This window comes from Bos indicus x Bos taurus, chromosome 25 (genome assembly GCF_003369695.1).
Source record: "Bos indicus x Bos taurus breed Angus x Brahman F1 hybrid chromosome 25, Bos_hybrid_MaternalHap_v2.0, whole genome shotgun sequence".
Taxonomy (NCBI): Eukaryota; Metazoa; Chordata; class Mammalia; order Artiodactyla; family Bovidae; genus Bos; species Bos indicus x Bos taurus.
Genome location: NC_040100.1, coordinates 120590 through 142994, shown reverse-complemented (window position 1 = coordinate 142994; position 22405 = coordinate 120590). Strand labels below are relative to the sequence as shown.

General features: G+C 50.0%; 1 protein-coding gene and 1 long non-coding RNA gene across 2 annotated transcripts; one reads left to right on the top strand and one right to left on the bottom strand.

Annotated features, from left to right (window-relative positions):
- Nucleotides 1-1166: 1166 nt before the first annotated feature.
- LOC113883573 (ubiquitin carboxyl-terminal hydrolase 17-like protein 6) lies at nucleotides 1167-5008 on the top strand. Its single transcript, XM_027527422.1, has one exon. The coding sequence runs from the start codon at nucleotides 1831-1833 to the stop codon at nucleotides 3430-3432; it is 1602 nt and encodes a 533-aa protein (XP_027383223.1). The 5' UTR covers nucleotides 1167-1830; the 3' UTR covers nucleotides 3433-5008.
- Nucleotides 5009-18344: 13336 nt separating this feature from the next.
- On the bottom strand, nucleotides 18345-22018 carry LOC113883574. Its single transcript, XR_003508684.1, has 2 exons — nucleotides 21063-22018; nucleotides 18345-19427 (listed from the first exon to the last, which is right to left on the bottom strand). It is a non-coding gene; the product is annotated as an uncharacterized LOC113883574 (long non-coding RNA).
- Between the last annotated feature and the right edge of the window lie 387 nt (nucleotides 22019-22405).

Genomic DNA, 22405 nt, shown 5'->3' with positions numbered 1-22405 from the left:
CTGAGGCCCCTTAGCGACCACCTCTCGCGTTTTTCTTTCTTTGGCTTGGCTGATGGCTTCAAACCCCAAACCCTCCATCAAACGGCAGACCGGGAATTTGCGATGGAACATCTCCGACCTCGAGGGCCAACTCTGGCTCCTGACTGCGCGAGTCGGCGTGGCAAGGAACAGAGACCGTTCCGATGGCTTGTTCCCCCGCATGGCTACCTACGCCGCACCATGCCCTCCGCACGTAGAGAGGACAAAGAATGATGAGCAGTATCTTCCCCCGAGAACACGAACAAGCGTGCCCTGCACGAGGAAGCAGAGCCACCCACGGTCCGCCCTCATCATCACCACGCATCTTCCTCCGCCCCATCATCTCAAATGGACTTACTGCTTGCCCCATCCACACCCTCTGAAGAAGGAGGAGGAGGAGGAGGAGGAGGAGAATGTCGATTGGGGTGGCGTGACACAGGGAATGGGAAGATGGCCTTATGCTGGGCGAAATCCGTGCAAAAGAGAGAAAAATCCTGGCTGATCTCGTTTCTCTGTGCCATGGGAAGGAGGTAAGAGGACAGCAAGGGTGTGAGCACTTGGATCATAAAGCACAAAGCGGTAGGCTCCTAGGATGGGATGGGGGAGCGGGAGGTGGGAGGGGTGCAATAGGCTAAGGAAGTAAACGGGGTCAGGGCCCTTCTTTCCTAGTAAGGACCAACGGAATCAACACTCCAGCTATGGTAAACCTGTGGACGGTCAAACCCCCATAGTCCTGGAAGGCGAGCATAATGTCCAGGACGGGCGAGCAAACAAACACACGTCACACACCGAGAAGGAAAGCAACAGTCATCCTCCTCCAGGAGGGAAACCTTTTTTATACCTTGAGTTATACCGCATTTTGAGCCCCGGAATTCGAAAGACGACTGTATGAGTCAACTAGTGTATATAAAAGAGAGAAAGAGAATAAAAGCAACAAAAAAATAACAAAATGAACACAAAATTTAAAAAAAAGTTTAAAAATAAATGGAAAAAAAAAAAAAAAAAACTCAAAAACCCTAAAACACCAAGCAGGGAAAAAAAAAAAAAAAGTAAATGATAAAGGAAGAAGGAAAAGGAAGAAAAAAGGGCAGCGGAGAGAGAAAGGAGTTGCAGAAATGAATCCAAAGTTGCAGGAAACCTATGCCTTTCTAAATGAGCTCGCTTTGGGTCTTGAGCAACGGCCCTGAAGGGAGAAAAGCATATGTGGCACTCTGCTGGCATCTTTTGGTGCTAGGACCCTGAACGCTAGACGAGTGTCCAGTGAGAACGCATAGAAATTGGGGAGGACCTCGCTGGAGCGCAAAGTTGAGGCAAGGGTTTATTGTTGTCCGGGGAGGGGTTGTCCTCAGGCAGGGGTCTGGGGTCGGGAGACCCCTAAAGGGGAGAGGTTCGGTGGGCAGACATATGTTTCCACACGTGTGTTAGGATGTGAATGGTGAGCCCACGGAAGTCCTGTGCAGCTGGCATTTGTGTGCTGAACTTGGAAGCCCCGCAGTGAATCTCTAGCGGGCAAGGCTGGAAGGCCCAATGCCCCCGAATCACTTGCATCCTGAGCCCTTTGGAACAGGGGGTCAGGTCGGAAGTGCGTGTGGGGCCTCGTCAAGGGGAATTCCCCGAGAAAAGTGTGGGTGGTTGGATGGCGGGAGTGGGAGTGGGCACGCCCTCGGCCGCCTCAGCCAATGAGGAGCCTGCACGTGCGGGGGTGGGGCTGTGGGGAAGCCCCCAAAGGCCCGAGGGGGCGGGGCCCAGGCCCTTTTCTGGAGCCGGACCGTCTGAGGGAAGGAGGCGTCGGCGTGCAGCTGCAGGTAGGAGATGGAAACCCTCGTGGGCCTTGTGTGCAGAGCCCCGGGGGCTGCTTCTGAGCACGGGGGAGGTGTGTGTCCGTCTCCCTTCGACGTCTTCCCCGGAGGGCAAGGTTGTGGGCCCAGCGCCGCTGGTGCGGATGCCCTTCGGGGACCCTCTGTCCCTGAGGGGCCGTCGCCGGCGCTTGGGCGTCCCCAGCGGGGTGACTTGGCTCCCGGGTCAGCAGGGCTGACGCCTGGCCAGAAAGGCGCCCTGAGTTGGAAGGGGCCGTGGGGGGTGGGGGCTGGGCTTCAGAACCTGGGGAACACCTGCTACGTGAATGCGGCGCTGCAGTGTCTGAGCCACACGCCGCCCCTGGCCAGCTGGATGGTGTCCCAGCAGCACGCCACCCTCTGTCCGGCCCGCAGCGCCTGCACGCTCTGTGCCATGCGAGCTCACGTGACCCGAGCCCTCCTTCACGCGGGAGAGGTGATCCGGCCCCGCAAGGACCTGCTGGCGGGCTTCCACAGACACCAGCAGGAAGATGCCCACGAGTTTCTGATGTTCACTCTGAATGCCATGCAGCAAGGGTGCTTGAGTGCATCCCAGCCGTCGGGCCATGCCTCCGAGGACACCACCGTCATCCGTCAGATCTTCGGCGGGACCTGGAGGTCTCAGATCCAGTGTCTCCGCTGCCTCGGTGTCTCGGACACGTTCGACCCTTATCTGGACATCAGCCTGGATATCACGGCGGCTCAGAGTGTGGAGCAAGCTCTGAGAGAGCTGGTGAAGCCCGAGAAGCTGGACGCGGACAATGCCTATGACTGTGGCGTCTGTCTCCGGAAGGTGCCTGCCACCAAGAGGTTGACTTTGCACAGCACCTCCCAGGTCCTGGTGCTGGTGCTGAAGCGGTTCACACCGGTGAGCGGGGCCAAAAGGGCTCAGGAGGTGCGCTATCCCCAGTGCTTGGACCTGCAGCCCTACACGTCCGAGCGGAAGGCAGGGCCACTGGGCTACGTGCTCTATGCCGTGCTGGTGCACTCCGGGTGGAGCTGCGAGCGAGGACACTACTTCTGTTACGTCCGAGCGGGCAACGGCCAATGGTATAAGATGGACGATGCCAAGGTGACCGCCTGTGACGAGACCGCTGCCCTGAGCCAGAGCGCCTACGTCCTGTTCTACGCCCGGGAGGGTGCGTGGGAAGGGGGCGCTGGGGGAGGGGCAGCGGCCCCCGTCGGGGCTGACCCCACAGACCCCGGGCAGCCTGCAGGAGACGCCAGCGGCAGAGCTCCTGGGTCGGAGGAGTCCCCGGGGGACACAGAGGTCGAAGGGATGAGCTTAGAGCAGTGGAGACGCCTGCAAGAACACAGCCGACCGAAGCCGGCCTTGGAGCTGCGGAAGGTCCAGTCTGCCCTGCCTGCCGGCGCAGTCGTGATTCACCAGTCCAAACACGGAGGAGGGAGAAACCGCACGCCGCCCCAACAGGAGCACGAGCGGCTCGACCGTCCCAGCACGGACACCCCGCCTCCGGGGCCGAAGAACGTCGGCAACGGCCCTTGTGCCAGCGGGAGGGCCAGAGCCACCAAGGGGAAGAACAAGAAGCCGCGGCCGTCTCTGGGGCTGTGGCGGTAGGTCGGCTCTGACGCACATGCGTGCAGACGCCCAGGCACACGCTGTGTGCGGCACGCCCTGTGTGACGCACCAAGAGTTCCGACGCGGAGCGAGTTCCTCTCGGCCGTGCGCGTGATGCAGCCTCCTGGGAAAGAGCGGGGCCTGGAGTGTGCCCGGGGTCTCGGCGTTCACTTGGGACGGGCTCGTGCCTGAGCGGCTGAGCTCTCGAGGGCTGGCTCTGCTGGGAAGTCGCTGGAGAGGATGGGGTGATGGGGTGCATGAGCGGGCCTGGGCACGGTCCGAGGGCCTCCCACTCCTGCGAGGGTGGGAGAGTCCTCTCGGGATGGGACTTTGGGTGTGGGTTTGCCTTTCGTTCCCCGTCTCTTTCGTTCCCTGGCCGCACCGCTGGCCTCGGGTGAGTGACGCGGCCTGGAGACGCCTCACAGAGCGCTCACAGCCAGCCGAGCAAGGAGAAGATCTCGGGAGCCCTTCGGGGGGCAGGGGAGAGCGGGTGCAGGTCCATGAACCGTCTCCTTCCGGCCGGTCAGGCTCTCGAAAATGCCCCAGACGTCGAGAGGCGTCCGGGGAGAGGACGGGCAAGCAGCCTTTATGGGTGTCTGTCCTTGGGAGGCCTCGTGCTACTTGGCGGAGGGTCCGGCAGGCATGAGGCGGGGATGCGCGCGTCCCCGGCACGACGCTCGTCCGCAAAGATCCCTGGGGCTCCATGTCCGGTGCAAGGAGTACGCTGGAGAAGCTCCAAGTGCCAAACAGGAGAAGCGATCCACAAGGCCATGAGCACCGCCACCAGCACCACCAGCACCCACACGAAGGCCAAGGGGAGAAAGGCAACCCAACCAGTCCCAAAGAAACTTCTCCACCAGCATCGCACCGGTGCCTGAGTGGAGATATGTCGCGCCACGTTCATTTCTGAAAGCAAAGGTCCTCCCCGCACTGAGGAAAGACCCGGGCCTACCCTAGATGGTGATAGCAAGACAACTGGACTTCCGACTCTGCCCGTCCTGTGTGGCAGTCTCATCCAGCTGGGCCCCGGGCAAACGCCTCTGGACGCGAGGAGATGCGGCCGGCCTCCAAAGTGCCTGGGGCGGTGGGGAAGCTGTCCTCCCCTAGCTGCTTTCTCGACTGCCTCATGGGCCCGTGACCCGCTGGAGGGGCACCTGAGGCCCCTTAGCGACCACCTCTCGCGTTTTTCTTTCTTTGGCTTGGCTGATGGCTTCAAACCCCAAACCCTCCATCAAACGGCAGACCGGGAATTTGCGATGGAACATCTCCGACCTCGAGGGCCAACTCTGGCTCCTGACTGCGCGAGTCGGCGTGGCAAGGAACAGAGACCGTTCCGATGGCTTGTTCCCCCCGCATGGCTACCTACGCCGCACCATGCCCTCCGCACGTAGAGAGGACAAAGAATGATGAGCAGTATCTTCCCCCGAGAACACGAACAAGCGTGCCCTGCACGAGGAAGCAGAGCCACCCACGGTCCGCCCTCATCATCACCACGCATCTTCCTCCGCCCCATCATCTCAAATGGACTTACTGCTTGCCCCATCCACACCCTCTGAAGAAGGAGGAGGAGGAGGAGGAGGAGGAGGAGGAGGGGAGGGGATGACGAGGAGGAGGAGGAGGAGAAAAAGGAGAAGAATGTCGACTGGGGCGGCGTGACAGAGGAAATGGGAATTTCGGCTTATGCTGTAGGATGTCCGTGCAAAAGAGAGAAAAATCCTGGCTGATCTCGCTTCTCCGTGCCATGGGAAGGAGGCAAGTGGACAGCAAGTTTGTGAGCACTTGGATCATAAAGCACGAAGCGGTAGGGTTCTTGAATGGGGTGGGTGACTCGGAGATTTGAGGGGTGAAATAGCCTAAGGAAGAGAGCGGCGTCAGGGCCGTTTTTTCCTAGTAAAGATCAACGGAATCAACCCATCAACTATGATAAACCCGTGGACGGTCAAAGCCCCATAGTCCTGGAAGGGAAGCATAATGTCCAGGACAGGAGAGCAAACAAACACACATGTTACACACCGAGAAGGAAAGCAACAGTCACCCTCCTCCAGGAGGGAAATTCGTTCATTTCAGTTCAGTAGGTAACTCGTATTGCTCTCTTTGCAACCCCATGTACTGAACTTGCCAGGCTTCCATATCCAATAGGTAGTCTCAGAATTTAGTGTGTCTAATATCCTTTGTGTTGGTGGTACCATCCGCCATCTCATCCTGTGTTGTCTCCTTCTTTTCCTGTCTTCAATTTTTCTCAACATCAGGGTCTTTTCAAATGATTCAGTTCTATTCATCAGATGTCCAACTTATTGAGTTTCACCTTCAGTATCAGTGCTTCCAGTGAACATCCAGGACTCATCTGCTTTCTGAAGGACTGGCTTGATCTCTTTGCAGCCAAGGTGCTCTCAATAGTCTTCTCCAACACCACAGTTCACAAGCATCAGATCTTCTGCGCTCAGCTTTCTTTATAGTCCATTTCTCTCTTTCATACATGCCTATTGGGAAACCATAGCCTTAACTAAAAGTACCTTTGTTGGCAAAGTATTGTCTTTGCTTTTTCATATGCTGAGTTGATTAGTCATACCTCTTTTTCCAAGGAGCAAGCATCTTGTAATTTCATGGCTACAGTCACCATCTGCAATGATTTTGAAGCCCCAAAATAATATAAGCTGAGTTCTCCACCACAGCAGCAAAGAGACTTTGAGGCAGAAACGCCCACATAAGCCATTTCTAGCTCACAGACTGTGAAGAGTTTAATAGGCAAAGTTTATTAGTGCAGTCTTGGAGTAATGCTGCCAGAGAGGAACAGAAAGCACCATCTACCAGGAACCAGGAACTGACTTCACCACCCACCACCATCTCCTACCAGCCTCCCTCCAGAGGCAACGCTCACATTCCTAGCCTCACCTGGGCAGCTCACTTCTGCCTTCATGTTTCTGTGTAAGGGCTGCCTGCTCTCAGACGTGCTTCTCCTAGAATTGTGCAGGCCCAGCTCCTTCCTTCATCCTGGTCACCGCAGCAAGGCCTTTTAGACCCTCCTGACCAGTGACTCCAAGCCCTCCCTCACAACGCCCTTTTTTATTTTCAGTAGAGCACTTGTTCTTTTCCTTCCCTTGTCTGGCTTCCATACTTTTCTCTTTCTTCACTCCAAACCGAGAGCTCCTTGAAAGGACGGGCCGCTGGTCATTTTCAGCACTGTTCTCTGTACCACTGACTCACCTGGCATAGAGTGAGTACTCACAGCCTGGGGGCAGAGTAAATAAACGTGAAGATCCTGGGGCTCCCCTTCCTCTTCTGTCCAGGTCGGTCTCTTGAGATGATCACTCTTACTAGGAAGCGCGTGCTGTTTCTGAGGCGGGAGCATGGCCAGAATGACCTCCACCATCCTTTTTCTCTCTCCAGTTGCTCCTGCAAAGCTCAGCTAGCAACCCCGACTGGGTGCCTCCTGGTGGCCCGCGCTAGCATTGCAGGACTAACTCGAACCTTCATTCAGGTCTTCAAGGCGGAGGCTCTCCAGAGTTCCCGAGGTGAAAGTGTACTTCAGGCAGGCTGTGGAAAGATCCAGGAATCTCCTCATTTTTCATTTCCTTTTCCTCTCTTTGGGGTTTAGTTCGTTCATGTTGCATCCTCGGCTCAGACAGGGCAATAATTTCCCCCTACTTTCAAATTAGAACCTCTGGAATCCGGTTAGGGCTGGTCTTCTTTCTGGAACCCTGACTCTGGGTCCACAACTGAGCCCTCTCCTGCTCACCACAAGCCCTTGTTCCTTCAGCTCCTCTCTCCTCTGAGGGACCTCTGTGAGTGGAAAGCATTTTTCCAAGCTCTCAGACACAGGGGTCAATGGTGGAGAACCAAGGTCGACAGATTTCCCAAGCATACTGAGTGAACGCTTGGGGGGCCCAACAGCAAGCACACAATGTTTAGGAAAGGAAAGCAAGTCCCTCTGTCCTGTAGCACCGTCTATACTGGGGAATGGGGTGTGTGCTCAGCCTGGTTTTAACAGCCCAGAAAAGTGGACTGTGGGACTGAGACCGTGTTCACTGGAGAACACTGAGGAGAGGGCCCACACCCAGGCAGGACTCAGGGAACGTGGAGAATCCCCCTCACGCTTTGGACTTCTGAACGCAGTGCCCGTTGCCAGGAGCGGGGTGTGGAGGCCCCTGCTCCATGGCGGAGCTGCCTCCAGCCCTTCCTGCTCTCCCAGCCCTGACACGGTGTGTTCTCTCCCTTTACCATCTCACATCGTCCCCACTGTGGACCCTATTTCTGTTTGTGCCTGCTTGTGTGAGCATGAAAATGCAGAGAGAATAATGGCCCAAGTGGGGCCAGGTTGGTAGAGTTCACCAGGAACTTAGGGTCTCACTTCCAAACCAAGCATGATGGATAGGACTGCGAACTGGCTTAGGGAGCTGGGGTCCTCACTTTCCTACTGGCTTCTGCTCACATACTGTGTTCCAGACAAGTCTGCCTCTTTCTAGGCTTTAGTTTTCAAATTGTACCAAGAGGGCTTGGATAAAAAGCTGCATAAGCGCATGCACAGGCAAACGTGTTCTCTGACTCCAGCAACAATAGATGGGTTGTTGGCATGGGTGGTCTCAGGAGGCCTGTGCTCCTGATGTGGGCAGAGGCAGGCGAGCTTGTAGCGGGAGTGGCCAGGACACCTGTCCTGTCCCAGCACCAGCCAGAGGGCATGTGCAGGCCAGGGACAGTGAGCGCACCCGTGCCCGCCTCCCTGCACAGTCACCGACACTGGACCAAGGGCTCCGCTCCGAAGGGGAGTTGTTTCTGGTGCCCCACCTGCAGCCTCTGAAAGGCCCGCATTTTCTGGAGCCCTAAGGACAGATGATTCACATGGAAGTGGTTCCCAGCAAGTAAATGGAATGTGGAAGGGATATGTGCCGTGTGTACGCTCAGGCTATGAAAACATGCCCCGTGATGTGCCATACATTTCCCCTTTACAACGAAGTGAAATAAGCCCAAGGAACATGCCTGCATTTGAAAGCACATGTTGAGGATGGAAAATCCACAAATTAAAGGTTGCTGAGTCCCAGAATCTCTGACTGGAGGAAAATCAACAAGAAGAATCGCTTGCTATTGGAAACTCATTTTATTTTATTTGTATTGGGCTGTTAATGAAGAGAGCTTGCCAGGTGGCGCTAATGGTAACAACTGAGAGTGTTAGCAGCCTGGGTAGGGAGGCCAGAGGTCCCAAAGCAGCAGGAAGAAACGAACTGCAAGTGGCAGACTCCTTTCCCTTCTCTGTTGAGGACACCTGGTTCCCTCTGAACTTGACTTTTCTCAAACCTTGAGCTAACCAATGCGGTTTTCTTATGGAAACGTTTTTCTTAAGCTATGCTAATGAAACTATGTACTGGCTTTGGGATCTCACTTTCTTCAAATCGGTTCTGCTTGAGACTAACTTTTGTCTCAAACCTTGGGCTGTTAATGGCTCAACAGATCAGTATTCATGTCAATTGTTTCCTGGCTGGGGACGACACACCTTGTGCCATTCTATCTCGAAAACGCTCATTGTGGGAGGGGGGCCTGGTGACACGCCCTCAGCCTTGAGGCGTCTCCTGACCCAAGACGAAGTCTGCCCAAACCCATGTCCATTGAGTCGGTGATGCCATCCAACCATCTCATCCTCTGTCATCCTCTCCTGCCCTCAATCTTTCCCAGCATCAGGGTCTTTGCAAATGACTCAGCTCTTCTCATCAGGTGGCCAAAGTATTGGAGTTTCAGCTTCAGCATCAGTCCTTCCAATGGATATTCAGGAATGATTTCCTTTAGGATGGACTGGTTGGATCTCCTTGCAGTCCAAGGGACTCTCAAGAGTCTTCTCTCTCAGGACTATGTGCCTGGTAGCCATGGGGATAAGATGCCTTTGGCTGAACTGGCCTCCCAGACTGACAAACATGAGATTCCATACCAAGATTTCCCATTGCCAAAAGGCTTGTAATAATCCCCTATATAGTCGGTCACCTTTGTAAGCTTTATGGCACCCATTGGTGTAGGCTACAATGTCTAACCAGCTGACTCTTCTGATTTTGAATCATGGCTGTAACCTGACTGTATCTCCCTTTAACACTTTCCAGGCTAGGTTTAAGGAATTTGGGGATGAGTACACTTGCAACCCACTCCAGTATTCTTGCCTGGAAAATCCCATGGACGGAGGAGCCTGGGGGGCTACAGTCCACGTGGTCGCAAAGAGTCGGACACGACTGAGCGACTTCATTCACTCACACTTAAGGTATATAAGGTTTTCAAAAAAGTCGGTCGGGGTCCTTGGCTAAGAGGAGACTGTGCCTTGGGCCTGCCAGTGTAATAAACTGCACTCCACTATCTGCATGCTGAAGCCTTTGACTGTGTGGATCACAATAAACTGTGGAAAATTCTGAAGCAGATGGGAATGCCAGACCACTTGACCTGCCCTTGAGAAACCTGTATGCAGGTCAGGAATCAACAGTTAGAACTGGACATGGAACAACAGACTGGTTCCAAATAGGAAAAGAAGTATGTCAAGGCTGTATATTGTCACCCTGCTTATTTAACTTATATGCAGAGTATATCATGAGAAACCCTGAGATGGAGGAAGCACAAGCTGGAATCAAGATTGCTGGGAGAAATATCAATAACCTCAGATATGCAGATGACACCACCCTTATGGCAGAAAGTGAAGAAGAACTAAAAAGCCTCTTGATGTAAGTGAAAGAGGAGAGTGAAAAAGTTGGCTTAAAGCTCAACATTCAGAAAACTAAGATCATGGCATCCGGTCCCATCACTTCATGGGAAACAGATGGGGAAACAGTGAAAATAGTGGTTGACTATTTTTATGGGCTCCAAAATCACTACAGATGGTGATTGCAGCCATGAAATTAAAAGATGCTTACTCCTTGGAAGGAAAGTTATGACCAACCTAGACAACATTATTAAAAAGCAGAGACATTACTTTGTCAACAAAGATCCATCTAGTCAAGGCTATGGTTTTTCCAGTATTCATGTATGGAGGTGAGAGTTGGACTATAAAGAAAGCTGAGTGCTGAAGAATTGATGCTTTTGAACTGTGGTGTTGGAAAAAAAACCCTTGAGAGTCCCTTGGACTGCAAGGAGATCTAACCAGTCCATCCTAAAGGAGATCAGTCCTGGGTGCTCACTGGAAGGACTGATGTTGATGCTGAGACTCCAATACTTTGGCTACATGATGCGAAGAGGTGAGTCACTTGAAAACACCCTGATGCTAGGAAAGATTGAGGGCAGGAGGAAAAGGGGACAACAGAGGATGTGATGGTTGGATGGCATCACCAACTCAATGGACATGGGTTTGGGTAGATTTGGGAGTTGGTTATGGACAGGGAGGCCTGGCATGCTGCAGTTCACGGGCTCGCAAAGAGTTGGACACAACTGAGCGACTGAACTGAACTGACTCTCTGAAATGTCCTTCTGAATGAGTTTGTTTCTCAGAATGCGGGGCTACAACAGATTTGCTAAATGAGGGAAAAGCACAGTTTGATTCCCTACCTTACAAGCTCCAAGGTATGCCGGCTGTATCCCATTGCTTCAGATGTCTATTGATTCCTTGGCATTAACTCTGGACTCCTATTCTCAAATGGCTAAAAGTCCATAGATTTTCCACTTCCATCTTCTGTTTCAGTTATTTGTGATTGTGATGAATTTAATTCAGATGACCATTATATTTTTTACCATGGGCAAGAATCCCTTAGAAGAAATGGAGTAGTCCTCAAAGTCAAGAAAAGAGTCTGAAATGGAGTACTTGGGTACAATCTCAAAAATGACAGAATGATTTCAGTTCATTTCAAAGGCAAACCATTCAGCATCAAAATAATTCAACTCTATGCCCCAACCACTAATGCCAGAGAAGAACAAGGCCTTCTAGAATTAACACACACACACAAAAAAAGTTCTTTTCATCATAGGGGTTGTTGTTCAGTCGCTCAGTAGTGTCTGACTCTTTTGTGACCCTATGGAATGAAGTACACACTCTCTGTCCTTCAACATCTTTCAAAGTTTGCTCAAACTTATGTCCATTGAGTTGATGATGCCATCCAACTGTCTCATCCTCCGTCATCCCCTTCTCCTCCTGCCCTCAGTCTTTCCCAGCATCAGGGTCTTTTCTAATGAGTCAGCTCTTTGCATCAGGTGGCCAAAGCATTGGAGGTTCAGCTTTAGCATCAGTCCTTCCAGTGAATATTCCGGGTTGATTTCCTGTCAGATTGACTGGTTTCATGTCCTTGCTGTCCAGGAGACTCTCAAGAGTCTCCTCCAGCACAACAGTTCAAAGGCATCAATTCTTTTGTGCTTAGTCTTTTTTATTGTCCAACTCTCACATCCATACACGACTACTGGGAAAACCACAGATTTGACTATATGGACCTTTGTAGGCAAAGTCTCTCTGCTTTTTAATATGCTGTCTAGGTTCATCCTAGCTTTTCTTCTAAGGAGCAAGCATCTTTTAATTTCATGGCTGCAGTCAACAAACTACAGTGATTTTGGAAACCAAGAAAATAAAGCCTGTTACCGTGTCTGTTTTCCATTCTATTTGCCATGAAGTGAAGATGCCATGATCATCATTTTTTTTTATGTTGAGCTTTAAGCCAATTTTTTTCACTCTCCTCTTTCAGCTTCATCAAGAGACTCGTTTTTTCCTCTTTGCTTTCTGCCATAAGGGTGGTGTTATCTGCATATCTGAGGTTATTGATATTTCTCCTGACAATCTTGATTCCAGCTTGTGATTCATCCAGCCCAGCATTTTGCATGATGTATTCTGCATATAAGTTAAATAAGCAGGGTGACAGTATACAACCGTGACATACTCCTATCCCAATTTTGAACCAGTCAGTTGGTTCCATTTCATGTTCTAACTGTTGCTTCTTGACCTGCATACAGGTTTCTCAAGAGGCAAGTAACGGGATCTGGTATTCCCCTCTCTTGAAGAATTTCCCACACTTTGTTGTGATCCACACAGTGAGAGGCTTTGGTGTAGTCAATAAAGCAGGAGTAGATGCTTTTCTGGAACTCTCTTGCTTTTTCTTTGATCCAACAGATGTTGGAAATTTGACCTCTTGTTTCTCTGCCTTTTCTAAATCCAGCTTGAACATCTGGAAGTTCTTGGTTCACATACTGTTGAGCCTGGCTTGGAGAATTTTGAGCATTACTTTGCTAGCATGTGAAATAAGTGCCATTGTGCAGTAGTTTGAACATTCTTTGGCATTGCCCTTCTTTGGGATTGGAATGAAAACTGACTTTTTCTAGTCTTGTGGTCACTGCTGAGTTTTCTAAATTTGGGGGGCATATTGAGTGCAGCACTCTTACAGCATCATCTTTTAGGATTTGAAATAGCTCAGTTGGAATTCCATCACCCCCACTAGCTTTGTTTGTAGTGACTGGAATGCAAAAGTAGGAAGTCAAGAGATACCTGGAGTAACAGACAGGTTTGGTCTTGGAATACAAAATGAAGCAGGGCAAAGGCTAACAGAGTTTTGCCAAGAGAACGCGCTGGTCATAGCAAAAACCCTCTTCCAGCAACACAAGAGATGACTACATATGGACATCACCAGATGGTCAATACCAAAATCAGATTGATTATATTCTTTGCATCCAAAGATGGAAAAGCTCTATACAGTCAGCAAAAACAAGAGCAGGAGTTAACTACAGCTCAGATAATGAGCTCGTTATTGCAAAATGCAAACTTAAATTGAAGAAAGTAGGGAAAACCATTAGGACATTCGGGTATGATGTAATCAAATCCCTATGGGTATACAGTGGAGGAGACAAATAAATTCAAGGGGTTTAGGTCTGATAGAGTGTCTGAAGAACTATGGATAGAAGTTCATAAAATTTTTCAGGAGGCAGTGACCAAAACCATCCCCCAAAGAAAGAAGTGGTTGTCAGAGGAGGCCTTACAAAGAGCTGAGAAAAGAAGAGAATTGAAAGGCAAAAGAGAAAAGTAAAGATATACCCATCTGAATGCAGAGTTCCAAAGAATAGAAAGGAGAGATAAGAAAATCTTCTTAACTGAACAATGCAAAGAAATAGAGGAAAGCAACAGGATGGGAAAGATTAGAGAGCTCGTTGAGAAAGCTGGAGATACGCACTATGTGACAGTGGCCAAGCTACATTTTATTTGGGGCAAAACGAGGACTGAGCCCAGGAGACAGTATCTGAGATAATTCTGAGAGACTGCTCCAAAGAGGCAGTGGGGGGAGGTTAGTATATAGGATTTTGGTGAATGGGGAGTTCAATGCAATCAAGCACTTATTTTACAAAGGTTTTCTGCTGGTCCCGAGCTGATGTCACCATGAAGGGATTTAGTGATTTTCTAGATATGAAGAAATGTAAGAGTTGGGATCAAGAAATCAGTTCCTGAAAATATCTGACTATCTAAAAGACCTGTTCCAGCAGTTTCCCTGGAGCAGAGTGCCTGGCTCTCCACCCTAGGTTCCCCTCAGCAGAAGTTGACGGTCCACAGCTTCAGCAGCACAGGGTCAATCTCCGCTGAGGCAGCTGGCAAATCCCCTGTTGCAGGTGAGTCTCTGGCCAATGCTCCTCACAAGTGCCAATTTGTAGCTGACATAGATATCACGTGGACGCAGTTGAGAAAATATTGAAAAGGTAAAGCAGAGATGTATTAAAGCGCGCTATGTTAGGTTTGTCAACCGCAAACTGGCACTTGCAATGGTCACTTGCCTTCCACCTCTACAAGGATCAGATAATGTGCTGCTGCAGCTGCTGATTTTCAACACCCCTTGAAAGCAGTTCAGGCTGGAGAGCAGAAATGAAGACCCCTGTGCTCTGGGAAAAACTGGTGGAACAAGTCTTCAGATATATTTCAGGAGTCAAGTTTATAAGGCCAATTCTTGTATCTCCTAGTATCTAGAAAAGGGCTAAAATCCTTCATGGTGGTTAAGTCGACAGGTTTTATATTTTAAGGAATCAGAATTTATTATACTTTTGCTTTCCCATTGAGAAATGGAATATTTCCTGCCATATCAGTAACAAATGATTTCACAGTCATCAGTGATTGCAGCCACCAGCCAAAGGTGAGCTGGTGAAGCCCTGAGGGGACTCAGGAGGGAAAGACTATCTGCCCTCTGGCAGCCTTCAGACTGCAGCTATGCCCCATGGCGAGCCCTGAGGGAACTCAAGATGTGAAAATGCGGTAGGATATAGATGGGTCCCAGGCTGCACACCTGGTGATTGTCAAGGGGAGTAAAGTTGAAGCTTTGCTCTCACCCAGACACTCCAAGGACAAAGCTAGTGGCAAACACTGAGCTCTGCTGAAGTAGAGATACAGTGCCCACTCCTTAGGTCAAGGAGGACTTCTCTGTGCACACATGTGCAGGAAGGCTTGTTGAGGGTCAGAAAGGGAAGGGAGTCCCATCCCATAAGTGTGGACATACACCTACAGGCTTGTGTGGTGGAATCCATATTAGCAGAAATTTGCACAAGCATCTTAGGGGCAAAGGACCAGCCAGGTGTGAGAAAAGAAACAAAGTAATTGGCCAAATCTAAACAAAGACCCTATATAAGGACACTCCTATATGAGTGTTTTCTTTTTCTTTTTTTTTCTGATCTTATTTTTTTCTTTATTTGATCTAATATTATGCCAAAAGTGAAGACTTATAGAGCCCATACACAAAGCGTAATAGTGAAAAGTTTAGAAAGAAACTGGACCCAAGATGCGTGTTGAGTCACTTAATCAGAGCCTATAATGGTCTTCCATCTTTGCCTTCTAGTACATGGTCATGTCTGTATCTGTAGCTTTATCACTGGTCTCTAGAGAAATCTAAGGAGAGTTGTATATGATATACACAAATGGAAGTCCCACTTCCACCTTCAAGTTAACATGTCAAAACTGAATTTATAACATTGTAATCTACCCCAAAGCCTTTATAAATATCATTACCATTCCCCCAGATGCCCAGAATAGACACGTATGTGGCATTCTTGTCCATACCTTACTTTTTATCTCTAGTTATATAATTTTTACTCTCAAATATGTTTCAGTTTGCATCTCTTCTCTTTACTTCTGTTGTGATGTTTTGTGTCTGCTGCTGCTGCTGCTGCCAAGTCGCATCAGTCATGTCCGACTCTGTGCAGCCCCATAGATGGAAGCCCACCAGGCTCCCCCGTCCCTGGGATTCTCCTGGCAAGAACATTGGAATGGGTTGCCATTTCCTTCTCCATATATGAGTATTTTAAATCAGCTTCTTACTGCACTCCCCATTCAGGACACCCGTGCTCCTCTCCCAGTGTGTGTTACTGTCATGCTTCTGACATAAATAAATTATTTCTGAGTGCTCTCCTATGTGTTGCGCTGTGTCTCTATATAAAAAACTTTGCACCTGTTCTGCAGTTTTTGCCTCCTTGAAACATTTTTGCTTTCAAATGGAGTAAGAATCAAGGAAGTTAGCTTGTAGCCTCTAGCCACTGGTGGACTGGCAGCTGGGTTCATTTCCTAGATGGGGAAATGAGATCCTACTTCAAGACTAAGACTGTGCCCCCAGTGCAGGGGGCCTGGGTTCTGTCCCTGGTCAGGGAATTAGGTCCCACATGCCACAACTAACATGTCCCACGTGCCACAGCCCAGTCTTGGCACAGCCAAATAAATAAATAAAGACTGCTATTCCTTCCAGGACAAAACCACAGGATCCTGTCCCCAAACAGCTGAGATGCGTATCAAAGGAATGATTTCAGTGAGGCCAGCCTCTTGCATCTTCCCACACATAGAAAAGTGCTAAATTCATTCACTTGAGATATCTGGCTTTCTTTTAATTAACAATAATCTTTGATGTTCTGACTACTTGCCCTTTGTGCAAAACTTCTATGTAACCTAGCTCCCCCTCACCTCAGAGCAGTTCCCTCGGTTTTCTTGAGGTGCTGTCTCCCTGTTTGGAAATCCTAAACATTCCTGCTGAATAAAATGTAACTCTAAACTTGTAGGTTGTGCATAATTTTAAGCCAGCACTTCACTGTCTTTAAAGGAATAAAATTATTTGTAATATATGTAATATATACTTCTTAGGGGCTTCTGTGGTGGCTCAGATGGTAAAAAATCCACCTGCCAATGCAAGAGATTTGGGTTTGATGCCTGGGTCAGGAAGATCCCCTGGAGAAGGAAATGGCAACCCACTCCAGGACTCTTGCCTGGGAAATCCCATGGACAGAGTCTCAGAGAGTCAGACGCAACTGAGTGACAACAGCAACATCTGCAACAACAACGACCTCTGCCTAAACTTGCTCATGTCCCATCCATCACCTTATCTGTCCATGGAGAAGGTTTTGTGTAGACCTGGGAAGACGTGTATTCTGGTTCCATTGGGTGGAATGTTCTATATATGTCTCTTAATGTAATTTGGTCTAAAGTTTGGTTTAATTCCAACATGTCATTCTTGATTTTCTGTTTGGATGATCTATCCATTGCTAAGACTGAGATGTTGAAACGCCCTCCATTGTTGTAATGTTGTCTATTTTTTCCTATAGGTCAGTTATTATTTGCTTAAAATACTTAGGTGACCCAATGTTGTTTTATATATTTGCATATGTAAGTGTGTGTGTGTGTGTACTTTTTGATGTATTAACCCTTTGTCATACAATGGCCTCCTTTGATGTTTGTTATCATTTTTCTTAAAGTCTATTTTGTCTGATATAAGAATTACTATGCCCCCCTTCCAGAGAAGTCAATGGCAACCCACTCCAGTACTCTTGCCTGGAAACTCCCATGGACAGAGGAACCTGGTAGGCTGCAGTCCATGGGGTAGCTAAGAGTCAGACACGACTGAGAGACTTCACTTTCACTTTTCACTTTCATGCATTGGAGAAGGAAATGGCAACCCACTCCAGCGTTCTTGCCTGGAGAATCCCAAGGACGGAGGAGCCTGGTAGGCTGCCGTCTATGGGGTCGCACAGAGTCGGACACGACTGAAGCGACTTAGCAGCATGCCCCCTTCCTTTCTGTTTTCATTCCTGTGAAATACCTTTACCTATCCCCTCACTTTGAGCCTTTGTGTATCCTTAAAGCTGAAGTGAGTTTCTTGTAGACAACATATACTTGGGTCTTTTTTTTTAAGCATCAGTGTCTTTTTATTGGTGAACCCACTCTATTTGCATTTAGACTGGGTATTGATTATAAGAGCTGACTCCTGCCATCTGAGTGATTGCTTTCTGGTTGTTTTTTTGTCTCCATTGATTCCCTTTCCCCTTTGTTTCTGCCTACTTTTGTAAATTGGTGGCTTTTCATCCTGGTATTGTTTCCCCTTTCTATATTTCTTGCATCTACTCTAGATTTTTAATGTGGTTACCATGGAGCTTACATTAAAATTTTATACCTAAAACAGTTTGTCTTGTGCTGATGGCAACCTGGCTTTTTTAGCCAATAAAGTGGCTCCGCCATTTAACTCTTCCTCTGCAATGTTCTGATGTTCCGGTTCTCTCTTTTATGCTGTGTGTTTGGTGATAAGGTATATTAGCTGTAGTTACTTTTAGTCATCCTTTCCTTGAGCCTTTATACTTGAGCTTGTTAATATACCATTCTTCTAAGTAATTGGAATTAACTAAATCTGACTATACATTTTTACCTTACCTAGTGTGTTATATACTTTTGTATGTGTTCATGTGTTACTTTGCATCTCTTTTATTCTGCTTGAACTTCTTCAGCATTCTTTGCAAGGCAGATCTGGTGGTGATGAACGCCCTTAGCTTTTCCTTAGGAAAACCTTTATTTTCCCTTCATATTTGAAGGATGTTTGGTGAATAGAGTTTTTCTGGTTGGCAATTTTTATTGCTCTGCCCTCTGAATATTTCATTTTACTCTCTCCTGGCCTGTAGTTTTCTTCTGAGAAATCCCCTGATAGCCTCGTGGGGTTTCCTGTGTCAGTTATAGTCATGCCTGTAAGTAAATCAGACATTTCTATTTTAGATAGGAAAATTTAATCAGTATTTTGTAACAACAGTAAGGAAAATTGTCGTGATCTTGGCGCTGGTTGGAAAAGAATTTCCTGACATGAGACAGAGTGAGAGGGAAATAAAGTTTCTTAGCGTGGGAGATGCTATTAGAACAGCAGGCCAGCTCAAGAGAGAACCGTCTTTGAACAGGGGCCCTTAGTCCAATTTTATACCCAGGGTACAGGGAGCAGGATACGGGTCTTGCGGGTCATTGCTGATTGGATGAGAAGGAGGGAGGACAGTAAAGCAAAGACCTTCTCCCTATGGGCTAGGAGGGGAGACAGGTTGTACTGCTCAGAAGGACCTGAAATCCGTTAGTAGTTACACCATGGGGGAGGGAAGGACGATCAGGGTGTGGTTCTCCGTTCCTGCATTTCGTTCCCCCTTGGTTTTCTCTGCTCTTCTGTCCTTGGATCTCCACCTTCCTCCCTCTCTTTATTTTTAGGGCCAATTCTTTGGCCCCTTTTGAGACCCTGCTCACGTCTAACTATCTACCTATTTCCCTTCTCAGGCATTTGGGAACCCGGTCTCAGGGGAAAGGGGTGATGACCACTCTGGCTTCTTCAGGCTGGAGGGGCGTTGTGGGGCTCTAGGTTCCCTTTGCCTGCTCTCTGCCAGGATGCATTTACGGAGGGAGATGAGAGTCCATGGAACGATAAGGCGGCACGTTTCAGCGTCGTCTGGGTGTTGGCCAGGGAATATTCTTGTCAAACTATCACTTGGAGATTTGTTGTTTTCTAGAAGAAACAAACTTAACAAGAAAGTTAAAGACACATGGCCCAAAGATTGAGAGAAGCAGAAAAGCTCCCGAGGAGCTAGCCAGGAGAACCAGGGCCAGACATTGGGTCATGACATTAGTGTTTCTCTGGGTGCAAGAAGAGGTGAGAAGCTGGGCTCATAAAAACCTTTACCTGAAAACATCCGACTCCCTGAAGGCCGGTTCTTCTGGATTTTTCCCAGAGCAGAGTGCCTTATTTCTAATCTCCACCTTGAACTCCTTTCAAGGTCAGCAGCTTGCAGTGGTCACGATGTAATCTTGGTAGAGACAGCTGGCAAGGGCCAACTTCCAGTCAGCAGGGTCCCTTCATAACCACATATGTGACCATGCTTTGGGGGCATTTCAGGGCCCTCGTGTCTCAGGTCTAATGAAGATTCCATTGACAGGCCATTGTGTGCTGTTACTAGACCAGACCTTGCAAGTAGCAAAAGTCTCAGGACCACACCTGTCTTACTAGCCTCTTGGCCCAGGAGAATATTCCCTCTTGTTGCTTCTTTCCATATCTAGAGTTACATTATTACATTCATTGATCTCATCAGTTCAGTTCAGTCACTCAGTCGTGTCCGACTCTTTGTGACCCCATGAATCGCAGCACGCCATGCTTCCCTGTCCATCACCGACTCCCGGAGTTCACTGAGACTCACATCCATCAAGTCAGTGATGCCATCTAGCCCTCTCATCCTCTGTCGTCCCCTTCTCCTCCTGCCCCCAATCCCTCCCAGCATCAGAGTCTTTTCCAATGAGTCAACTCTTCGCATGAGGTGGCCAAAGGACTGGAGTTTCAGCTTTAGCATCATTCCTTCCAAAGGAATGTGTGGTTAGATTTTAAACTATTGATTCAAAAGTATAATTTTCTCTTGAAATGTGATTTCTGCTTCTAAATTCAAGGAGGAGTGTCTGGACTTCCTTAAGGGGCACACTTAAGAGTGGTAGCAAAAGAGGAAGGCATGTCCTGCTGAGAGCTTGTGATGTAGGGAAGTTAGAGGCAGGCTGACAGGAACAGGGGCGCCCAAGGGATTGCTTAGAGGAACATATTCCGGCCGATTTGTTTCTAATTGGAAAGGATAAATGAGGAAACAGTCACTGACCAAGACCGGAATGTGAGGCCTAGTGCTGCAGAATTTGGGGGTCTGGATTTCCAGAATGGTTGCTGCGGGGCATGGGGCAGGGCCTCGTGGGTTGTAGGGAGTTCCCTCTGCTTTTAAACGTATATTTAGACATATTGAAACTCCTTTGGTCATCTTGAACTGAGCAGCTAGCTATTTTGTGGGTAAACTTTATCACTAATTACACACAATGGTAATAACCATAATAGTAATTTTCATTATTGGAGATTTTAGTATTCCTCATCTACTACAACCTACAGTATAACATAACCACGGCAACCTACAATATAGCAGAGTTGAAAGCGCCAAAGTTGTCTGGCCACCTGGTCGACCTGTTGGCGGTGACCAGCCAGCTACAAACAGCATGAATGCTACCTGGACAAATTTTGATCACAGGGCGAAGGTACAGCACCACCACTGCACTCATTTCCTACGAGTTCGCCGCAGGTTGCATTTCTCTCCCCTAAGCGTCCTCCCGTCCACTTGTGTTCAGAGGCTCTTCCAGAACCAAAGACCGAGCCAGGGTCCGTACCCTGGTTCCCTCAGCGGACGGCCCTGACCACTCTTTGGGTCTCAAACACTTGTTTGGTGCCTCTGATCACCGAGGCCGAGCAGGACTAGAGCCGCGCGTTGGGCGGCCTCCTTGCTCGCCCACGGGGAGGGACCCGTGTGTGGTTCACACAACCCCCGAACCCGCAAGAACAGCAGAAACTACATGCGGTCCCCGCGAAGACGCAAGCCCGCTCACGAACGATCGCAGAGTATGGTGACACGACAGCGTCCGTCCCGGAGCAACTTACCCCGCCGCCCGGCTCTGGTGAGCACCTGGGCCTCCAGGCGGCGAGGACGTGGCACAGGGAGATCCGAGCCCGGTGATCGCGGTGCCGCCTGGGCGCGCAGTCCAGCGCCGCTTTGTTCCGCGCCTCCGGCAAGGCCCCACTCCGGGGGAGGACGCACGGGATTCAGGGACGGCAGGCGGGAACCCTGCGCCGTCTGCCGACGGAGACACACGGCTACTCAGACGAGGCGGGAAAACAAGAAAATGTGGCCCCAGGACACCGCGCGGTGCACCGTCACTCTCCTGGCCGCGAGCTGTACCCCAGGCGGACGAAACGTTCGGATCGCCGCACAGCTTCTGGATACACGGCCCGTCCTCGCCACGCAAGCCTAAACGTTCAACTCTAGCGGGAGCAGGACGCGTCCAGGTTCGGAGACGGGGCCCAAGCGCGCTCGCCAACGAGACCTGCGAGCACGGCTTCGGCCAGGCTGTCCAAGACCCAGAGCCTGGAGCGGGAGGAACGCGGAGGGGAGACGAACGCCCCTAACGGTGACCCAGGAGCCTGGCCGCCGAGCCACAGGCACTCCGGCGCGGAAGACCCTCTTCCTGCGTGCTCCCAAGCCCCGCGGATGGAAGGACGAGGAGAAATGCTGGTCGACCAGAACAAGCGGAAACCCACCCCCGAGGTACGAGACCGCCTCACAAACCTGCAAGTCCAATCTTCAACAGGAACAAGCAGGCCCAAGTCTCCGCAGCACCGCTGTTATCGCCGCCCGTGCTGCCAGTCTCTGGAGCTCTGCGCCGCGTTCGCCGGCTGAGTAGCAGTCCTTATGAAGGTCGCGGAAGGACAGGAACGCTCTAAAAGCGGCCGCCAGGGGCGCCCGACAACCGCTTCGAGTGTCCCCGGGACGAGTCGCCGGCAGGCCGCAGCGGCGCCGACCGCCCTTACGTCCGAGCTTGCCCGGGGCCTCTGCTTCGGAGGGGGACTCCCCGCTCGGGACAGCGCGACGCGGCGTCGCGGAGCGGCCCAGGCGGCAGACGAGGGCGGGCGGAGAGCGGGAGGCCGCGGCGGAGAGGCCCTCCCCGCGAGACTGCAGGGCCGCAGGCCAACCTGAGCAAGGGAGATTCTGCAGGGGGCTGGGCTGTGTGAACTGTGAGCTGGAACCGTGAAAGTAAAACAGAAAGAACAAAAGCACGGAATACGTTTTATTCTGTAATTTCAGAGTTGAGATGTTACTAAAGCACAAAAATACAAGGCTCAGAAGCCATAAAGGAAACGACTGAAAACTTGACTATGTAATTGGCCTTTTAGTCTTTACCAAGCAAAGCCAGGTGACAAAAAATGGGTGTGTGAGAACATTTGTG